Source organism: Orcinus orca, chromosome 10 (genome assembly GCF_937001465.1).
Source record: "Orcinus orca chromosome 10, mOrcOrc1.1, whole genome shotgun sequence".
NCBI classification, from domain to species: Eukaryota; Metazoa; Chordata; class Mammalia; order Artiodactyla; family Delphinidae; genus Orcinus; species Orcinus orca.
Genome location: NC_064568.1, coordinates 102116451 through 102138459, shown reverse-complemented (window position 1 = coordinate 102138459; position 22009 = coordinate 102116451). Strand labels below are relative to the sequence as shown.

Genomic DNA, 22009 nt, shown 5'->3' with positions numbered 1-22009 from the left:
GGATAAACAACAAGGTCCTACCATATAGCACAGGGAACTATATCCAGTCTCCTGGGATAAACCATAATGGAAAAGAATATTAAAAAAGAATATATATATATGTAACTGAGTCACTTTGCTGTGCACCAGAAACTAACAGAATGCTGTAAATCAACTATACTTCAATTTAAAAAAAATAAAGTAGTGGTTCCGAGTTATGCATCATCCTTACAACCGGCTGGTGCAGGCGGTGCCCGCACTGTTCATCCCCAGACGTCTGCATCAGTGATGGGGTGGACCCCGGGCACTGTGAAGTGGGGATCATGGTGACCTGGCCTCCCTGTGCTCCCACACACACCTGAGCTCTGGTTCCCACACACCTGTCCTCACTGCCTTCATCACCCTGGGCAGCAGCCATGGAAGGTGATTTATTGTCCCTTTTGAAGATGCTGCTTTGAGAAAATTCAGCTTGTGCTCATACCACCTAATCCCTGACGTAGTTAGCATATTGGTATATTTCCTTCTAATCTTGCTTCCATGCATTTCTTTTCTTTTGCAAAGTTGCATCTTAAATGTATATACATTTTTTTAACTTTCATAAAGTAATATTACGGTGGTGCAAACAATCAGTGAAAAAAATTCCTTGTTGTAACAGAAAAATGGACAGTTCAATAGAAAACAGTTCACTAAGCAGTTTATCTAAACTTATAGCCAGAAAACAAAATTTCAAAGTTCTGTCTCACCAGGAATCAACGAAACGTAATTTAAAATAATGATTTCATTTTTCATCCACAGTTAAAATAAATTTTTAAAACATGTTGATGTAACCAGCCTGGTGCGGGCTGGATCGAGTGTAGAGCTCCAGGAATGAGTGTGTTCTGCCTTGTGGCTCAAGCTTCAGGAGTCTATACCCTGATCCAGTGATTCTAATCTGTGCCAAGGGATTTAGCCGAGGAGCGTTCAAAGGCTTCTGTATTATTACGTACAAGAGTGAGAATTGGGGAACAACCTAAATGTTATGCATCGAGAAACAAATAAATGATGTTTTACTCATCCCAACAGTCAACTATTTGGCACATATTTAAAACATTTTAAAGAATCGTTATGGACATTGATGACAAGGTTCACCAGCTAGCAGTAGGGTTAGAGGGAAGGGGGAGAGTGTGTGATCTGAGTGTCATTGTATGAACATGGGCAGAAGTGTCCACAGGGGCCGGCGGGCAAATACAGCTGCACCCACGTTATCCTGGGCTTGCAGGACCACAGGCGATTTTTACTTCTGTACATTTTCCCATATTTCCCAGATTATGTTTAGTGAATGCGTGTTTCACTTGTATATAGGAGAGAAAAAGTTGTCTAAAGAGGAAAAAGAAGAAAACTGCCCTCCTTTACAGCATCTTATTAAGCGTTTTAACAATGCAAGATGGGAAAATCCCCGGACATATGGCACGTGCTTCCCCTCTGACTCTGGATGGTCCATCTGCTAAGAAACTGCTGACTGTTTTCTCAAGAGATCAAAGAAAGCAAGCAGGCCCTGGCCGGCGCCTTTATTAAAGTCTTCCCAGCTCACTCACAGCTGTCGCTTTGCCTTCTCCTCTGACTACCCCGCCGGTTGGTGCTTTCTCCTGACGCTGCTTACGTCTGGTCCGTGGTTGAAGTCATCCTTTCATAAATAATTTGTGACGTGGTTTGAGTTTTCCAAGAACAGCCTACAGGGTGCTCTAGTCAACTAGGCCAGTAGTCAGAGCTCAGGCTGCCTGGTGACAGACTGTCGCACAGCTTTGACTGCCCTGGTCGGTGGGGTTGGGTTCTGCTCAAAGGACAGACCCAATACTACCTCGATTTAGAGAAGACCATACACCCTGATGGAATATTACAGTTGTTAGACATCAAAGACTAGGTTGCAACATCAAAAAATGTTATGAAAGACAGAAAACAAATCAATACCTGTTTATGGTTACAACAATGTAAAAATATATACTCCTACTGAAAGGAAATGGGGAGGCGTGGGAAAATGAAAATGATTAATCTGATGGCAGGTATAGGTTTGTTCATTTTTTTTTAATTCTGCAGTGAGCATTTATTGAGCTCTCACCACATGCCAGACACTGTGCTGGGCCCACGTATTTATTTATTTTTAGAAGGTAGTTGTATAATATGTGAAATCCTAGAGAAATATAAGGTAGGGGTGGTGGAATTCCTCTTCGAAGGTGCTACTCTGGGCAGTGTTGACTGTATCTAGAGGAGACCCCTCCATTCTTTCCCAGACGGGACCCACGTGACACTCACTCTGCTGGGCTGTTACCTGTCTGTTTAGAACCAGGTGTGGTTTCTCCCCTTGCAATGCATGTTTCTCTCTCACACGTGCCCTCAGCAGATACTGGGTCCTGCTGTGTGCTGGTTCCTCCAGGTGTGGGCAGTACACAGGGGCCAAGACGATAAGGCTGTGTCCTCACGGGGCTTCCAGGCTGTTGGGAAGGACAGGCACTAACTACGTAAACAGGTTCATCGGCAGTGTGATTTGCAGTAAAGTAGAGCTCCCGAGATGGAGAGGAAGTGGGAGGACCCGCTGAGAAAGCAGGGAAGGGAAGGGACAACCATGGAAGTGTAGGGGAGGGGAGGGACGAGACTGTGCAAAGGCACTGAGGCAGGACCAATCTGGTATGTTTGTGAGACGAATGGGTTCGGAGCAGTGTGCGATGGCCGGGAAATGTCGGGCCATGTGGGACCATTCTAAGTGCGAGGGCAAGCCTGCGGAGCGAGCAGACTTACCACTTCTCCGTAGAGAAGAGGAGGAGAGGCAGGGCCCACTAGAGGCCCTGAGGAAAGGTGAGGGTCACTGGCCTGGGAGGGTGGGCACAGGCATGGGTCAGGGTCCGTTCTGAAGGCGGAGCACACCAGCCGTGCTGATGACGGCTGTGAGGAAACGCCGGGAGCCAAGGGTAGTTCCGGGTGTGGGCTGAGTCACCAGGCGCAGGTGAGGATGTTTTCTGAGGGGGAGAAGGAACAGGTTTTCCTATTTCTTGGTAAAAAGGTGACCTAGATGTGAGCTGCGTGTGCTGGGTCAGGGCGGCAGCTGCCAAAGGGCAGGAAGAGGCTTTCCTGGGACAGTGGGGTGACCTCGGCCTGAGCGCCCGACAGCTGAGCCTAGTCCACAGCTGCTGCAAGGCAGCAGCGTGATCCCAGGCACGTTGTTCTGCTTCCCAGAATCGCAGTTTTCTGTACCTCTGCCCGGCCCGCCTCGTAGAGCTTTGTAAACCACTTACAGTTGAATCCAGATACACGATGGTGCCACCACTGTCCCCTGCCCTCCTGCACGGTGAGCTTTCCCATCTAGAACCATGGCCCGGAGCGTGTGAGAGATGGGTCATCATCAGAGGATCACCCCGATAGCTGTACCACAAAGCCCGCAAAGCCCGTGGCCTCACTGGGCCCGCGCCGGCCCCCGCTGCACACCCACCACGAGCCTCGCCGGGCACTGCTGCTCAGAACCAGTGCCCTACAAGATCCCCTCCGAGAGCAGGACGAGGCATATTCCAATAAATCCCTGGGTCCAGGAGTTCAATTTGCATTTTATTCTCGGAGGATTCCTGCCAGCTGAGGTGCCGGTTTGCTTTCATCGCCACGGCCCTCTAGGGCTAGCAATGCCGAGCTCTGTTTCCAGAGACCTGTCCGTCAGCCTCTCCTGGACTGAACCAACCATAGAAATGAGAAGCCGCAACAGGAAGCCAACTTCTCCCCTCCCAGCACTGCTCGTCGGCAGACTTCTTTCCTTTCTCCCTCTCAAGTGGCATCTTGAAGAGGCCCAGGACCCATCACCTAAGGAGACACGTCGAACACTGGAGAGGTGGAATGGAATTTGAAAGGACAACTGAGGGAGCTGATCTACACCACCAGACGTTTCTCTCGCTAGCAGGAGTCTAACTCTATCATGTCTGTGAAAGGACTCTGTTCCGAGAGCGTTCCTTTGACTCCTGGTCCTTGATTCCAACTTCCAGTCATTCAGATTGCCAGTTCACCAGCCATTCAGGGGAAAATGTGTGTCTTTCCTTATAGCAATTAAATTAAATGGGGCCAGAGATTAATTTTCTTTTATAATTTTTCTTCTTGAAGAAACTCAGAATCCATCACCCAGAACTCCCTGGGATTCAGGGAGGCTCATGACCCTGAGAAGATGCTCACCCAGCAGACATGCGTGTACAGAGGCATAGCCAGCAAGGAGGCAGGTGGACCCACCCCAAAGGCAGCTGAAAGCACAGGGGAAGTGGTCCTGTTGTTTGGGGATAAAATCAATCAATAGTTTCTTCATGTCTGCCAGTTCAGGGAAAGAGTCTTTTTTCCTCATACATATAATTGCTTTTGCACAAAGGATTCATTATTCCTACGCCAGGTAAGGGAGCTGAGATCTCCCGCTCGGTTTCCTACACACTTCTCCCTCTCTATTCCCCAGACCAGAGTATCGAGCCGATTTGGGCCATAGATTCAGTGGCCGTCTTCACACCGTCCTGTCTGACCCTTCCATCCTGCCAGATTGTAACCGCGCAGGTCAACAGGCCTCTTGGCGACATCCTGCAAGCCGCTGCTGTGATGGGGCCGCTTTAATCTCAGGTAGCTGACCTCAATGTGTGAGCAACGTGTAAAGAAAGACACTTCCAGGAGCCCATCAGACTGCTCGACAGATAATAGGAAAACTTAATTTGAGGACCAGGTTTAGACTCTCTGGACTGGGGAGCTCATCTTAGACTCGCCCTGCAGTAAAAAAGTGTCCGAGGTTCCCGCCGCAGGGGCTGGACAGGAGGCCACACCGTCACCTGGACTGGCCTCAACAAGCTGCCCCCAGGACAAGCAAGGTCATGTCCGAAGGCTTCCCGGAAGAGGCTCGTAGCGGGGTCTGTTACTATGCAAGTCTAGTTGCCTTGGCGGTATTTTCCTGGGTTTTGGGTGAGAACATCTTACCATAGCCAGAAGAAGGGCACTGTGATTTATAAGGGGTGTTACTTAGGTGGAAGAGCCTTAGAATACAGCCTCCACAGTGTGACTAAGTAGACAGGCCCCTTTCTGCTCCCTTAGGATTCACATGTAAAATGGTGAAATGACCCCAGGGCTGACTTGACAGGGCCCGGCAGCAGCCCGAGGAGGGCAGGTGGGTGAGGAGGTGCTCGGGCCACCATGGGCGCTCAGGATGTGTCTGTACAAGCCCCGCGGGTGTGCTCTTGCTGGTGAGAATGGTCTTGGCTTCCGTGAACCTTTTATCCTGTTGAAAACTGATCTTAACTCCAGCTCTTAAAATAGCAACTAGCCATCAATGGGCTTCCGCTTTCCTTTTCTAACCATCAAAAATTGTAGCTAAGCTGGGCACTGTGCGGTCGTGTTCAGAATTTACTTGAAAAATAAGATTTTTGAAAACCTTAGAGGGAAGTAAGACATACCTGCAGAAGCTAACAGACTTCAAAAATGTCAAGCTTGATGGTTAGAAGGTTTACTTACTAACCAACGTTAGACAGAGGAATGCTAAATTATTTGTATAATGTACCCCCCCAAAATCTACTGTGATAGATGCCAACGTGAAAATGTGTGTGCACCAATATACTGAATCTGTGCCGTGTGAACATGTGGGACATGACGTGTGTGTGTGGGTATTTTGCATCCCTACCTTGTGTGCTGGTCCAGATGTTCAGAACGTGCCATAAAGACCACATTGGTGGTACCGTCCTCAGGCCCCCCAGCTTGCTGCCGACCATCCCAGGTGTCGAGGTAATTCCAACACTTTATTCCACACTCCCCACTTTTTTGCCACCAGAAGCAAGGGTCCTTATAAACTCAGGTTAATCAGTACTATATTTCCCGTTCCCCATACCCATGTTAGACCCTCTATCAGAGAATTTGTATTTCATCTGTTTTGCAAAATAAATTTAACAACAGTAGTAAGTTATTATGATACTCTTTGGACCCACTAACATCCTGTTAGCTAAGTCTTATACACATCAGTCCAGTCTGCATTTATCTTTCCTGTTCTCAGGATAAATGGTTTTAAGCTTTAACAGCCGCAGAGGCACCTGTCATGTGCTGTCAGCTAGAACTGATGAAAGAGAAAAATGCAGCATCTGAAGAGCGACTTGCAAGATGACGTAAATATTTTATTTTCCTTTCGGAAAGCCCTCACCAGATCTGCCCCTTCACCTCTGATCTCTGAGCAGCCTGATGATTTATGGGGTTCCGTTGTTCGGCTTTTAGATAGGGAGTAGAGGGGGATCACTGCTTCCCAGGTGGGGTGAAGGCGGTTAGCAGGATATTCATGGGCAGCGTGGCTTATCTGTTTGCATCGTTCCTGCAGACGTGCTGCAGTGCTTTGGGGAGTCGTTTATCCTGAGCAGTTACAAGGTAGCCTGTTTTTCAGTGGACCTAGAGTCAGCGTCTAGTTAGTTATCTGTGGCCGTGTTGTTACAAGCTGTGACCTTGTGACTCAGCGCTGACTGTGTTACGCTTGTTTGTGCAGCCGTGTCTCTGTTCCGCAGCGTCGGGGCCGAGTCTGGGAAGATGCACGGTGAGTGGAGTGAGACATCTTCCCTCTGGAGTCTGGCAGGGGCTCCAGCTAGGACTGCTGGGGTTTGGGCCGGAGAACACGTGGCCTCTCCGTGTGGCCCGAGCATCCTCGCCAGTGGCCTCAGATCTGTAAACTCTTTATATGGCGGCTGATGGCTCCAGGGGTGGGTATCCCAGCGAGCATTTGGAAGCTGTACTCTTTGGTGACCCAGCTCCAGAAGTCACATAGCATCACTTCTGCTACCAGGTGTCCGTGAGTGCAGCCATGAAGGCCCATCTACTCTCGAGGAGAGGGCGAGGCCTGCACCTCTCAAAGGGAGGATTGTCGAGGTCACATTGAAGAAAGGTATGTAGGATGGGACTCATCATCACTGCCACATTTGACAGACAGATCATGTGACAATCCCAGTGGAGATTTCTGTAGGAAATGAATGAGTTGGGTTCTCTGCTTAAATCCATCTGAAGATGTGTTTATGGGACTACAACTAACCTTGCAGTTTCTCACAGGCGCTAAGATCAGTGTGTGCCTGGCCTGGTGCCTGAAGGTAGATCTGAGTGCTAAGTTAACAATGGATAACCAATACGAGTGTTTTCCAGATACTTAAAAATTAAGGTTTAACCAGAGAAGCTATTGCCACTCTGAACAGTTACATCATGACCCTTAGAGCAGGCTAGTTTTTTTCCTGACTAATAGTGATGTTATAGGGATCACAGTGTGTGGGAAAAGTAGATTCCTTCATATAAAAATTGCTTAAGATTTGACTCTATACTCTATTAAAGTAAGAAGTTTTTAAAATAATTGAGTTATTTGAAGGAATTTCTATTTTTCTTTTTCTTGACCTATTTAGCCAAGACAAATAAAGTCAGATAAAAGACGGATTCCCTCCATGAGATGCACGTACACGTTTCTTCATATAGTGAAAGAGCTTGTCAGTGTGTGTAGTGCTCACGGATCCTCAGTTAACAGAAGGGACTGGTGAAATGCCAAGTACCTGATTACACTTTTCACTTCTTGTCTCAATTCTGTTCTTTGCTCTGGAACAGTTTCTCCTTTTCATTCCCACAAAAGTTAAGGTAAAGACCTTGTGTTTCCCCCAGAGCTGGGGCCCACGTAGCCACCCCTGGCATTTGTCCTGAGCCTTTTTGGTGAGCTCAGATCCCCAAATGATCAGAAAATCTCATAGAGCCCCAGGTGCTCTAAGAACGGTGCTGAGGATTTATCCTGCTTTGTGAGGAATCACGTGGCATGAACATTTGTACAGTAGCCCAGCAAGCCAGGTCCTGGGCCAGTGGTGGCATGCTGTGACTCCCAGCCCTGTCTGTGCCTCCAGGGGAAGCCAAGGTACCATTTATCGAACACTTCCTATGTGCTGTGTTCTGAATCACAGCTATGTCATTTTATTTGGTCTTCACAGTAATTATTGGAGGTAGCTATTATTTACTATCCTAATTTTACAGGTGACGAAATTGAAATTCTGGGAAGATGAGTAACTTGTAGAAGGTCACACTGTGTGTAAGTGATGGAGCCAGCCTCTGCAACTGCTCTCAGGGGGTTCAGAGTTTAGGTTAGAAGGAGTTCCTCCTTTCTTGAAAAAATAAACCTAAATGGGAAACTCAGAAGTCATAAAGGAAAATAGTGATCAGTTTATCCACATAAAAATTTAAAGCTTCTGCTCAACAAAACATACGCAAAATTTGGATTAAGGCCATAAAGCAAACTATGGGAGTGGGGAGGAAGAATCACCAGGCTGTGACAAAAGACCAGTTTTCTTAATGTGACAAAGAGTTCTTACCAGTCAGTGAGACTGAGAAATACAGACTAAATGTAGGAAAGGGTGCTCAGCCTCGCTCATGATTAGAGAAATACAGATTAATAACTGAGAATTATACTTTATCACCTGTTGAATTGACAGAGATTTTAAAGTTGGTCATACTCCATGCTGTCAAATGTATGGGATGATAGGAGCTTTTGCCTGTGTTATTTGAGGAAATGCATATCAGTACAGTTCTTCTGGAACACGGTTCCATGATATATATCAAAACTGAAAATTCACACACACTCTTTGATCCAGATTTTATTTACCTCACAAATATACTAATATAGGTATTCCAAGATGTGTGTGCCTGTTTATTGCAGTGTTTCATATAATGTCAAAAACTGTTCTTCAGTAGAAGACTGATAAATTATACAGTGTTCATTCTATGGGATACTAGTCATCACTATAAAGGATTACATCCATCAATAAGAAAAGATGACCAAGAGCAGAAGCAAGAAGAGCTACAATCCTGCAGCCTGTGGAACAAAAACCACATTCACAGAAAGGTAGACAAGGTGAAAAGGCAAAGGGCTATGTACCAGATGAAGGAACAAGATAAAACCCCAGAAAAGCAAGTAAATGAAGTGGAGATAGGCAACCTTCCAGAAAAAGAATTCAGAATAATGATAGTGAAGAAGATCCAGGACCTCGGAAAAAGAATGGAGGCAAAGATCGAGAAGATGCAAGAAATGTTTAACAAAGACCTAGAAGAATTAAAGAAGAAACAAACATAGATGAACAATGCAATAACTGAAATGAAAACTACACTAGAAGGAACCAATAGCAGAATAACTAAGGCAGAAGAACAGATAAGTGACCTGGAAGACAGAATGGTGGAATTCACTGCTGTGGAACAGAATAAAGAAAAAAGAATGAAAAGAAATGAAGACAGCCTAAGAGACCTCTGGGACAACATTAAACTCAACAACATTCGCATTATAGGGGTCCCAGAAGGAGAAGAGAGAAAGAAAGGACCCGAGAAAATATTTGAAGATGTTATAGTCGAAAACTTCCCTAACATGGGAAAGGAAATAGCCACCCAAGTCCAGGAAGCGCAGAGAGTCCCATACAGGATAAACCCAAGGAGAAACACACCAAGACACATAGTAATCAAACTGGCAAAAATTAAAGACAAAGAAAAATTATTGAAAGCAGGAAGGGAAAAATGACAAATAACATACAAGGGAACTCCCATAAGGTTAACAGCTGATTTCTCAGCAGAAACTCTACAAGCCAGAAGGGAGTGGCATGATATACTTAAAGTGATGAAAGGGAAGAACCTACAACCAAGATTACTCTACCCATCAAGGATCTCATTCAGATTCGATGGAGAAATGAAAAGCTTTACAGACAAGCAAAAACTAAGAGAATTCAGCACCACCAAACCAGCTGTACAACAAATGCTAAAGGAACTTCTCTAAGTGGGAAACACAAGAGAAGAAAGGACCTACAAAAACAAACCCAAAACAATTAAGAAAATGGTCATAGGAACATACATATCGATAATTACCTTAAACGTGAATGCATTAAATGCTCCAACCAAAAGACACAGGCTTGCTGAATGGATACAGAAACAAGACCCATCTATATGCTGTCTACAAGAGACCCACTTCAGACATAGGGACACATACAGACTGAAAGTGAGGGGATGGAAAAAGATATTCCATCCAAATGGAAATCGAAAGAAAGCGGGAGTAGCAATACTCATATCAGATAAAATAGACTTTAAAATAAAGAATGTTACAAGAGACAAGGAAGGACACTACATAGTGATCAAGGGATCAATCCAAGAAGAAGATATAACAATTATAAATATATATGCACCCAACATAGGAGCACCTCAATACATAAGGCAACTGCTAACAGCTATAAAAGAGGCAATCAACAGTAACACAATAACAGTGGGGAACTTTAACACCTCACTTACACCAATAGACAGATCATCCAAAATGAAAATAAATAAGGAAACAGAAGCTTTAAATGACACAATAGATCAGACAGATTTAATTGATATTTATAGGACATTCCATCCAAAAACAGCAGATTACACTTTCTTCTCAAGTGGGCATGGAACATTCTCCAAGATACATCACATCTTGGGTCACAAATCAAGCCACAGTAAATTGAAGAAAATTGAAATCATATCAAGCATCTTTTCTGACCACAACGCTATGAGATTAGCAATGAATTACAGGGGAAAGAGACGTAAAAAACACAAATACATGGAGGCTAAACAATATGTTACTAAATAACCAAGAGATCATGAAGAAATCAAAGAGGAAATCAAAAACTACCTAGAGACAACTAACAATGAAAACACGATGGTCCAAAACCTACAGGATGCAGCAAAAGCAGTTCTAAGCAGGAAGTTTATAGCTATACAAGCCTACCTCAAGAAACAAGAAAAATCTCAAACAAACAACCTAACCTTACACCTAAAGGAATTAGAGAAAGAAGAACAAACAAAACCCAGAGTTAGCCGAAGGACAGAAATCATAAAGATCAGAGCAGAAATAAATGACGTAGAAACAAAGAAAACAAGAGCAAAGATCAATAAAACTAAAAGTTGCTTCTTTGAGAAGATAAATAAAATTGATAAACCATTAGCCAGACTCATCAAGAAAAAGAGAGAGAGGACTCAAATCAATAAAATTGGAAATGAAAAAGGAGAAGTTACAACAGACACCGCAGAAATACAAAGCATCCTAAGAGACTACTACAAGCAACTCTATGCCAATAAAATGGACGACCTGGAAGAAATGGACAAATTCTTAGAAAGGTATAACCTTCCAAGACTGAAACAGGAAGAAATAGAAAATATGAACAGACCAATCACAAGTAATGAAATTGAAACTGATGAAAAATCTTCCAACAAACAAAAGTCCAGGACCAGATGGCTTCACAGGGGAATTCTATCAAACATTTAGAGAAGAGCTAATACCCATCCTTCTCAAACTCTTCCAAAAAATTGCAGAGGAAGGAACACTCCCAAACTCAATCTGTGAGGCCACCATCACCCTGATATCAAAAACAGACAAAGATAGAACAAAAAAAGAAAATTACAGACAAATATCACTGATGAATATAGATGCAAAAATCCTCAACAAAATACTAGCAAACAGAATCCAACAACACAGTAAAAGGATCATACACCATGATCAAGTGGGATTTATCCCAGGGATGCAAGGATTCTTCACTAGACGTAAATCAATCAATGTGATAAACCATATTAACAAACTGAAGAATAAAAGCCATATGATCATCTCAAAAGATGCAGAAAAAGCTTTTGACAAAATTCAACACCCATTTATGAAAAAAACTCTCCAGAAAGTGGGCACAGAGGGAACCTACCTCAACATAATAAAGGCCATATACGACAGACCCACAGCAAGCATCATTCTCAATGGTGAAAAACTGAAAGCATTTCCTCTAAGATCAGGAACAAGACAAGGATGTCCACTCTCACCACTATTATTCAACATAGTTTTGGAAGTCCTAGCCACGGCAATCAGAGAAGAAAAAGAAATAAAAGGAATACAAACTGGAAAAGAAGAAGTAAAACTGTCACTGTTTGCAGATGACATGATACTATACATAGAGAATCCTAAAGATGCCACCAGAAAACTACTAGAGCTAATCAATGAATTTGGTAAAGTTGCAGGATACAAAATTAATGCACAGAAATCTCTTGCATTCCTATACACTAATGATGAAAAATCGGAAAGAGAAATTAAGCAAACACTCCCATTTACCATTGCAACCAAAAGAATAAAATACCTAGGAATAAACCTACCTAGGGAGACAAAAGACCTGTATGGAGAAAACTAAAAGACACTGATGAAAGAAATTAAAGATGATACCAACAGATGGAGTGATATACCATGTTCTTGGATTGGAAGAATCAATATTGTGAAAATGACTATATCTACCCAAAACAATCTACAGATTCAGTGCAATCCCTGTCAAATTACCAATGGCATTTTTTTCGGAACTAGAACAAAAAAATCTTAGAATTTGTATGGAGACACAAAAGACCCCAAATAGCCAAAGCAGTCTTGAGGGAAAAAATTGGAGCTGGAGGAATCAGACTCCCTGACTTCAGACTATACTACAAAGGTACAGTCATCAAGACAATATGGTACTGGCACAAAAACAGAAACATAGATCAATGGAACAAGATAGAAAGCCCAGAGATAAACCCACACACCTATGGTCAACTAATCTATGACAAAGGAGGCAAGGATATACAATGGAGAAAAGACAGTCTCTTAAATAAGTGGTGCTGGGAAAACTGGACAGCTACATGTAAAAGAATGAAATTAGAACACTCCCTAACACCATACACAAAAATAAACTCAAAATGGATTCGAGACCTAAATGTAAGACCGGACACTATAAAACTCTTAGAGGAAAACATAGGAAGAACACTCTTTGACATAAATCACAGCAAGATCTTTTTCAATCCACCTCCTAGAGAAATGGAAGTAAAAACAAAAATAAACAAATGGGACCTAATGAAACTTCAAAGCTTTTGCACAGCAAAGGAAACCATAAACAAGGCAAAAAGCCCTCAGAATGGGAGAAAATATTTGCAAACAAATCAACGGACAAAGGGTTAATCTCCAAAATATATAAACAGCTCTTGCAGCTCAATATTAAAAAAAACAAACAATCCAATGCAAAAATGGGCAGAAGACCTAAACAGACATTTCTCCAAAGAAGACATACAGATGGCCAAGAAGCACATGAAAAGCTGCTCAACATCACTAGTTATTAGAGAAATGCAAATCAAAATTACAATGAGGTATCACCTCACACCAGTTAGAATGGGCATCATCAGAAAATCTACAAACAACAAATGCTGGAGAGGGTGTGGAGAAAAGGGAACCCTCTTGCACTGTTGGTGGGAATGTAAATTGATACATCCACTGTGGAGAGCAGTATGGAGGTTCCTTAAAAAACTAAAAATAGAACTACTGTATGATCCAGCAATCCCACTACTGGGCATATACCCAGAGAAAACCATAATTCAAAAAGACACATGCACCCCAATGTTCATTGCAGCACTATTTACAATAGCCAGGTCATGGAAGCAACCTAAATGCCCATCGACAGATGAATGGATAAAGAAGGTGTGGTACATATATACAATGGAATATTACTCAGCCATAAAAAGGAACGAAATTGGGTCATTGTAGAGACGTGGATAGATCTAGAGACTGTCATACAGAGTGAAGTAAGTCAGAAAGAGAAAAAACAAATATCGTATATTAACGCATATATGTGGAACCTAGAAAAATAGTACAGATGAACCAGTTTGCAGGGCAGAAATAGAGACACAGATGTAGAGAACAAACGTATGGACACCAAGGGGGGAAAGCGGTGCGGGGGTGGTGGTGGTGGTGGTATGAATTGGGAGATTGGGATTGACATGTATACAGTGATGTGTATAAAATGGATGACTAATAAGAACCTGCTGTATAAAAAAATAAATAAGGGCTTCCCTGGTGGCACAGTGTTTGAGAGTCCGCCTGCTGATGCAGGGGACATGGGTTCGTGCCCTGGTCCAGGAAGATCCCACATGCTGTGGAGTGGCTGGGCCCGTGAGCCATGGCCGCAGAGCCTGTGCGTCCGGAGCCTGTGCTCCGCAACGGGAGGGGCCACAACATTGAGGGGCCCGTGTACAGCAAATAAATAAATAAATAGATCAATCAATAAATAAATAAAATTCAAAAATTAAGGAAAAAAAAGCTGACCACGTTGTACAACATTCTATAGATTATTATCCCATTTTCCGTTTTTATAAACATATAGACTTCTTTTTGCCTAGAAAATATCTAAAAAGATACAAAGGAAATTTTGAACCATTGTTATCTCTGCAACAGGGGACTGGAATTGGGGATATCTTCTATTCTTCAGTTCATACCCCCTGCTGTATAATTTAATTTTTTTACTATGAGCATATATTATTTTTATAATAAAACAATAATTTTAAAACCCCGTGTGGAAGACATGCATTTATTGGGGCTCCATTTGCCAGAAGCAGCCTATATAAGCGGATCATCCTTGTTGACAGAACTTACCCGACCATCGAGAACAGGTATCAATGACTTAATAAACAGAAAAGGTAATAAAAATTTTAGTAAAACCGACTAGAATCTGTTGGCAGATATGTTTCTGCCTAGATGAGTTTTTCAGCCCAGTAGAAATAGGAAAAAATATTTTTTGGGGAAAAACACTTTCTGAGTTGTCATCCACTGTCACGTATTTTAATATCTTCTTTCCTATCTACCAAAGTGACACATTCATTGTCAAAATTTGGAAAATACCAATAAGCTCAAAGAAAAAAATTTAATCTCACATAAGCTTTATTTTTAATGGGCTATAAATTTAGACCCAGATAACAATGACAAGATTATGTCTAAACAAGGAGCTTAACTGAGGACTGATTAGAATGAATTTTGAGATTTTTTTTGGAAACTGTTTTATATGAGAGGTGAAGGAAGCCAACTGATGAGTGGAGAATTGGAGGGTGTTTAAGGGTCTGAGAGAAGAACTAAAAGCATTCTTTGAAAAGTACGGCAATTTCCAGGCAAGATAGGTTCACATTCCCCACGGGAGGGAGTCCTAAAGCAGCACTGCAGAAACTTTGGAGACGAAAAGACATCTAAGTCCATCCTGCAGATGGGAAATTTGAGTCCGTTTATTCATTAATTTAATTTAAAAATATTTATCAAGTACTCAATGAGGTATTCTTTCTACTTCCTGATAACGTCTGAGGCAAGAAGAATATTTTCCTAGGACATTGCTCATTATTCACTTGAGTAATAAATAGGTCTGACTTTCAGTAAACAAAGACAAAGTCATGAGATACAAGGGGAGTTGATGGTTGGCCTTTGAAGCGGTTTCAGGTCATTGTTTTCACGCTGTTCGCACAGGACCTGTTTTACACTCATTTGCAGCCTTCAGGTATCTAATTTCGGGTGGACTTTGGCTGAGTGACACTGGAGGCCTCTGAACTGTCTTTGGCTGCGTGTGAAGTGAGAGGTCGGAGAAGAATCTCAAGCTACATCTCAGCTTAAAAGCAACACTTATTTTTTTTAATTAAAAAAGCATCCGAAAAGGGAACACTCTTGCACTGCTGGTGGGAATGTGAATTGGTACAGCCACTATGGAGAACAGTATGGAGGTTCCTTAAAAAACTACAAATAGAACTACCATATGACCCAGCAATCCCACTACTGGGTATATACCCTGAGAAAACCATAATTCAAAAAGAGTCATGTACCAAAATGTTCATTGCAGCTCATTTACAATAGCCCGGAGATGGAAACAACCTAAGTGTCCATCATCGGATGAATGGATAAAGATGTGGCACATATATACAATGGAATATCACTCAGCAATAAAAAGAAACGAAATTGAGCTATTTGTAATGAGGTGGATAGACCTAGAGTCTGTCGTACAGAGTGAAGTAAGTCAGAAAGAGAAAGACAAATACCATATGCTAACACATATATATGGAACTTAAGGGGAAAAAAATGTCATGAAGAACCTAGGGGTAAGACAGGAATAAAGACACAGACCTACTAGAGAATGGACTTGACGATATGGGGAGGGGGAAGGGTAAGCTGTGGCAAAGCGAGAGAGTGGCATGGACACATATACACTACCAAACGTAAAATAGATAGCTAGTGGGAAGCAGCCGCACAGCACAGGGAGATCAGCTCGGTGCTTTGTGACCACCTAGAGGGGTGGGATAGGGAGGGAGGGAGGGAGGGAGACGCAAGAGGGAAGAGATATGGGAACATATGTATATGTATAACTGATTCACTTTGTTATAAAGCAGAAACTAACACACCATTGTAAAGCAATTATACTCCAATAAAGATGTAAAAAAAAAACCAACCCATACATTTGGAAACATCTCTAAATAGTTCATGGGTCTAAGAAGAAATCATAATGGAAATTAGAAATACTTAGACAATACCAACAGGCACAGGAGAAAAAAAAAAAAAGCATCCGAGGGACTTACCTGGTAACGCAGTGGTTAAGAATCTGCCTGCCAATGCAAGGGACACGGGTTCGAACCTGGGTCCGGGAGGATCCCACATGCCGTGGAGCAACTAAGCTCGTGCGCCACAACTACCGAGCCTGCGCTGTAGAGCCCGCGAGCCACAACTACTGAAGCCCACACGCCTAGAGCCCGTGATCCGCAACAAGAGAAGCCACCGCAGTGAGAAGCCCGCACACCGCAACGGAGAGCAGCCCCCGCTCGCCGCAACTAGAGAAAGACCACACGCAGCAACAAAGACACAACGCTGCCAAAAATAAATTGATTTTTAAAAAATAAATTAAAATGCATCCAATATCGTTTGAATCTTCTTAACAATAGACTTGTGTCATGCTCTTTAGTTAAAACTCTGGATGTAGAAAAGTGGCTTTGGGAGGAGTCTAGATGGAGCAGAGAGCAGAGGGGGAAGCCAGGTAATAATGTCTGGGCCTCTCCCACCGTGATGTGCGGGGGCCAGAGAGGGAAGACAGCACCCGGCCAAGAGCGCTTCTTTCAGAAGCATCTTATTTACAAGGAGCGCTTCCAGGGCTGAGGAAACCCTTCTGAGACGTAGGCCGTGTGAAGGGTCCCCCGAGGTCCCATGGTCATGGGAGTCACTAGGACCAGGGTCCTTAAGCCACAGCCACAGCCTCACTGGAATTTGGGCAGTTCATCAGCGGGCTCGCCCGGCCGCTACGAGCCTCTGATCACCTCTGCTGGGCTCCTGGGACTGGTCCACAGGGAGGGGAGGCTCTCGGTCGGTGCATCAGTCCAGATTACATTGGCCAGGCTAAGTTTGCGGCAACAGACAACCTGAAAATCTCCACTTAACTCAACAGAAGTGTTTCTCATTCCATCCACCTGTCTGCCTGTCCACATCATGGACACACTATCAGTGCAAGAGGGCAGGCACGACAGTCCTGTGCCCCCCGCCCACCCAGTGCCTGGCAGGAGAGGAGAAGAGAGGGGGCAACACAGTCTTTTCCATAAGAAGTCGGAGGCACTGGCATTCCTACCCACACTGTGCTTTTCAGTTACTCAGACCTGGGGGAAGGACCAGATACTGAAGTAGACTCTTCTTTTTTTTTCTTTTTCTTTCTTTTTCTTTTATTTTTCTTTTCTTAGCATGGGATATTACCAACAGCACTTTATTTATTTACTTGTACCCATACAAGTCCCCATTCTTTCTCAAGTTCTTTTCCCATTTAGGTTATTACAGAATATTGAGCCGCGTTCCCTGTGCTATACAGTAGGTCCTTGTTGGTTATCGATTTTATGTATAGTAGTTAAAGTAGACTCATTTCCTGTGGGCTTTGCGTGCCTAGTAGAGTCTTTTACAAGCTCACCCCGAGCAGCAGTCCCTGTGGGTGGCATTGAGTGAGACAGGGTTATTTGTCTTGAGGATCCATTCAGACTTGTCTGACTCCATCTCAGTTGCTTCCTTCCTGGTTCCCTACCTCCTTCCCACCCCTTTAAATCTGCTTATGTTGAGGGGCCTTTGGTTCATCATGGCAAAGCTCAGCCTTGATGACATCACCCCCGCACAGACATTTGCAGTGGTTTCCCATTGTCTCTGGTTTTGCTACGTAAACTAGTCCGCTGGCCAAGCAGCATCACCTGGATCTTGTTAAAACGCATTCCTCAGGCCCCACCCCAGGCCTACTGAACCAGAATCCGCATCTTCCCAAGATTCCGGGAGATTCGTGTGCACGGTGAAGTTTGAAAGGCAGCCAACCATGGCGCTGGTTCTCACATTGGGCAGCACATTCGAATTATCCAGAGAGCTTTAAAAAATTTGCTAATACTCAGTTCCCACGTGTGGAGGGAGGTCTTGCGTGGACTCGTAAAGCTCCCAGGTGACCTTATCGTGCAGCAGAGTTTGAGAACCATTGCTGTGCAGGGACCCAGGTGACATTGACAGCCACCTTTAGTGCCCCACAAACCTTCCCAGGGCCGTTTCCACTCAGCTGTGTCAGACGGACCTCTGATCCCCAAATGCACTCTACGCTTTTAGAGAAAGTGCAGTTTGTGTCTGTTCTCAGAAACTACCCGGCATTCTGTACACAACTGGAGAGGGTGCAGGACACCACGTCTGAACTGCGCTTTGAAGATGCCACGACTGCAAGTCATGGTGATACAAACATCCATTTACTAAATTGTACATTTAAACTATTTTCCCGATTAATGGAATTTAAAACTTGATGCCCCCAGACAACAGTATAAGGATGCTTTCCTATGCTGCCATGGTTCCTTCTTTGTTCTGTTTTTTATTGAACATCATATCTATAGTAGGTGATGAAAAGAATGTGCTTGGTTTCAGTTAGTTACTTTTGGGGGTTATAAATGGAGAGGGATTTTTAAAAATATATGTTGCAGAAGCGGTGGTAATCTGTCATGATTCTCACTGCTCACTGCACTTGTGGTTGGTGACACGTGTTTGAGGGAAACACCTGGCTTTGGAGACAGACTCAAATAAAGCTCCTCGACCCTTTGATGCCTTTGCTAAGGAAGTGAGGTGTCGGACACACAGGGGCCTGCAGGGCCCTCTAACGCCCCGCCTTTGTGCCAGGCAGATTGTTTTCCTTCCCAGATGGCCTCAGAAGAGGATAAACACTTTCCTTCATGCCTTTGCTTAAGCAAGGTATTCATTTTCAACAAGACTTTTATGGGTCCAGCAGGCAGCAGGTGCTTTTTCCCGTGAACATTAAATAAGATTCAAGGCCTGAAAAGCCTGCGGCGAAGGCTGGGAGGCCCCGTGGGATTTGGTGGCCGAGGCAGACAAATGGGCTGCCTGCCTGTGTGGCGCGTCTGCAGGGCGGGGGAGGGGGGGCGCCGGAGGCCTGGGGTTCTCTCATTCATCGGGATGATCTGCCCAGGCCCGCAACGGGACCTGACCGTGAACGTGGAAGCACGCGCGCGCCTCGGGCGGGGCTCCGGAGACCAGACACTGCGCATGCGCACAGCAGCATCTCGGGGCGGGTGCCGAACAGAGGCGTCTGATGTCCTTTTAGAATCCAGCATGACAGGTTCTCTGTCCCAGGCAGTTTTTTTTTTTTAATTTTATTGAAGCAGAGTTGATTTACAATGTTGTGTTAATTTCTGCTGTACTACAAAGCAATTCAGTTATACATATACATACATTCTTCTTCATATTCTCCATTATGGTTTATCGCAGGATATTGACTGTAGCTCCCTGTGCCTTACAGTAGGACCTTGTTGTTTATCCATTCTCTGTGTAATAGTTTGCATCTGCTAATCCCAAACTCCCAATACTTCCCTCCCTCCCCCTCCCCCTTGGCAACCACAAGTCTGTTCTCTATGCACAGACAGTTTTTTAAGTGCTGGTATCAAGAGCTGACAATTCTGGTGCCGGTAGGACTTTGGTTTTTCATTTCCTCTGGATTCATCCCTAAAAGAACAGTAGAAATGAGGAAGAAATAGTCATTAAATGAAATAAATGAAAAGTGGGGAGTGGTTAACTTTGTGTCAACTTTAAGATAATGTGAGTAAATGAAAAGGCTGATTGAAATGCTCAGTGTGTTCTAACAAGAACTTTTTATTAGTCAGTTGTCTTGTGCTTTAATGGGCCACTCATGGCGTGTGGCTGAGTGCAGTGCTCTTCACTACTCATTTTTATTAACACGTACAATAAATATTAAAATAGATCTTGGGAGCAGTAATGTAGGTGGAAAATAGATGGGTGACTTGTCAGATATAAAATACCAGTATGGTATGTGTGTATATGTGTTCTTACCCCATTTCACACTCATACTGGCTATTTTTTTAACTTAGGCCTTTCTCTGACTTCTGTTTTATTACACTATTGTTCTTGATATCCCCCCAAATTAGAAATCTGGTAAAACTTATAAAATGTATCCCAAAATCTGGGACGTGTGAAAGCCAGTGGTATATAACCTTTTTAAGTGTTTAAGAGTCAGCAAATGAACAACACAAAGAAAAACAAAAAACAATTTTCTCCCTGTTGGAAAGTGGGTTTTATGCTTTTTAATTGGGGCACCAGAAAGTGAAATATTTCAAAGTGTTCCTTTAGAAAAGTATATACTCAGTCAGATTTTTGGTAGCATTTTTCTTCGCTGTAGCGGGGGGAATACACTGAACTTTTGGGAGCGGGCAATGACTACAGAGGTAATGATGTCTATTTTGATTAACCTCAGTCAGTTGAAATGTTTTGTGAACTGTATGTTCTGATTAGTTCAATATTTTTATTAATCAGAATTCATACAGAAAATGCTTTTAGTTTCTCCCTGAAATTTAGCTTTAATTTCTGTTTGATAATTGAAATGTTTTCCTAATGGGCTATGATCACAAGTATTCCTAGAACCTGGTGGAAAGGCAATTAACCAATTTAACAAATTAGTGCAGGCCAGTTCTTATTGTAAAACTTTAGAAGGTATATGAGTTCTGGGCTAAAGCTGGACTGTCCCTAAGCCATATTTAGGAAGTTTTCGTTTTATTTGTTTAAAAATAAATGCTCAGCGTGCCGTCTTCTACAAGTGAAATAAGACAGTAAGATAAAGCTTGTCTGAGGATTCTGGCTACTTGGATTTTAGTTAATAAAGATTTGGTGAATTTGTTTTGGCTTTCCCTTCCCTCCAGTGCACTGCTGTGCCCCAAACACTGGAGGCTAAAATAATGAGGGGTGGAGGAAGGAAGGAAAGAAAGAGTGAATTACACCAGAACAAACTATTTTCCCTTAAATTCTCATTTAATAAAATCCAGACAATCGTTAAAAACAAATATAACTGTCAGGTCTTGTGGATTATGTGTTATGGTTCCAAAGAATGATGACCCTGTGGTAACCCCTGGGATAGGAGCCCTTCAAACTGGGTAATGATTCTGAGGGCACAAACTTTTCTGTGATCAAACAACATCAGGTCAGCGTTTTGGTTGTATGCTTATTACTACCTGCCTGGTGCGGAGAGGTCCCTTCTTTCATGTTACTTAGGATCGATACATTGTTTTGTAAAATAAGGGTCATGGACCCCTGGTGGTCCCTAGCGGGGAAACTTGTGAGTCTACTGGCCATTGACAATTTTTTTGTTGTTTTTTGGGTTTTTTTACATCTTTATTGGAGTATAATTGCTTTACAATGGTGTGTTAGTTTCTGCTTTATAACAAAGTGAATCAGTTATACATATACCTATGTTCCCATATCTCTTCTCTCTTACGTCTCCCTCCCTCCCACCCTCCCTATCCCACCCCTCCAGGCGGTCACAAAGCACCGAGCTGATCTCCCTGTGCTATGCGGCTGCTTCCCACTAGCTGGCCGTTGACAATCTCAGAGGAAGGTAAGATACAAGATCAGATCAGAGATTTTTGCAGTTATCCCACTGCATTCTTCGTAATAGTTAGGGTTATAGCAGGTATACATTTTATCATACAGCTTGGGGTGTGAGAAATGGCATCTTCCTTTACTTGTCTAAATTGGATGTAATCCGTCTCATACGCTCTCCCCCCACTCCCCCCCAACCCCCACGGACACATACCAGGTTGGGAGAAAGCCTTGAGAATGTGGGAAGCAACACTCTCCACCTCACCACACTGGCCAGAGCTGTGATACTCTCTGTGTCCACGCCTGGGGGCCCCTTAAAGGCCA

At 43.4% G+C, this 22009-nt stretch overlaps 1 protein-coding gene across 4 annotated transcripts in view; it reads left to right on the top strand.

The window, feature by feature from the left end:
• The window catches only part of FARS2 (phenylalanyl-tRNA synthetase 2, mitochondrial), a 396095-nt gene that overhangs the window by 311018 nt on the left and 63068 nt on the right, over window positions 1-22009 (top strand). Inside the window, exon 6 of one of the 4 annotated variants that reach the window (XM_049715576.1) lies at window positions 1321-4058. The exons of the other annotated variants lie outside the window; for them this stretch is intronic. Coding sequence (XP_049571533.1) covers window positions 1321-1339 — 19 coding nt within the window. The 3' untranslated portion in view covers window positions 1340-4058. Of the gene's footprint in view, window positions 1-1320; window positions 4059-22009 lie in introns of those variants that run through there. 4 annotated transcript variants of the gene reach the window in all.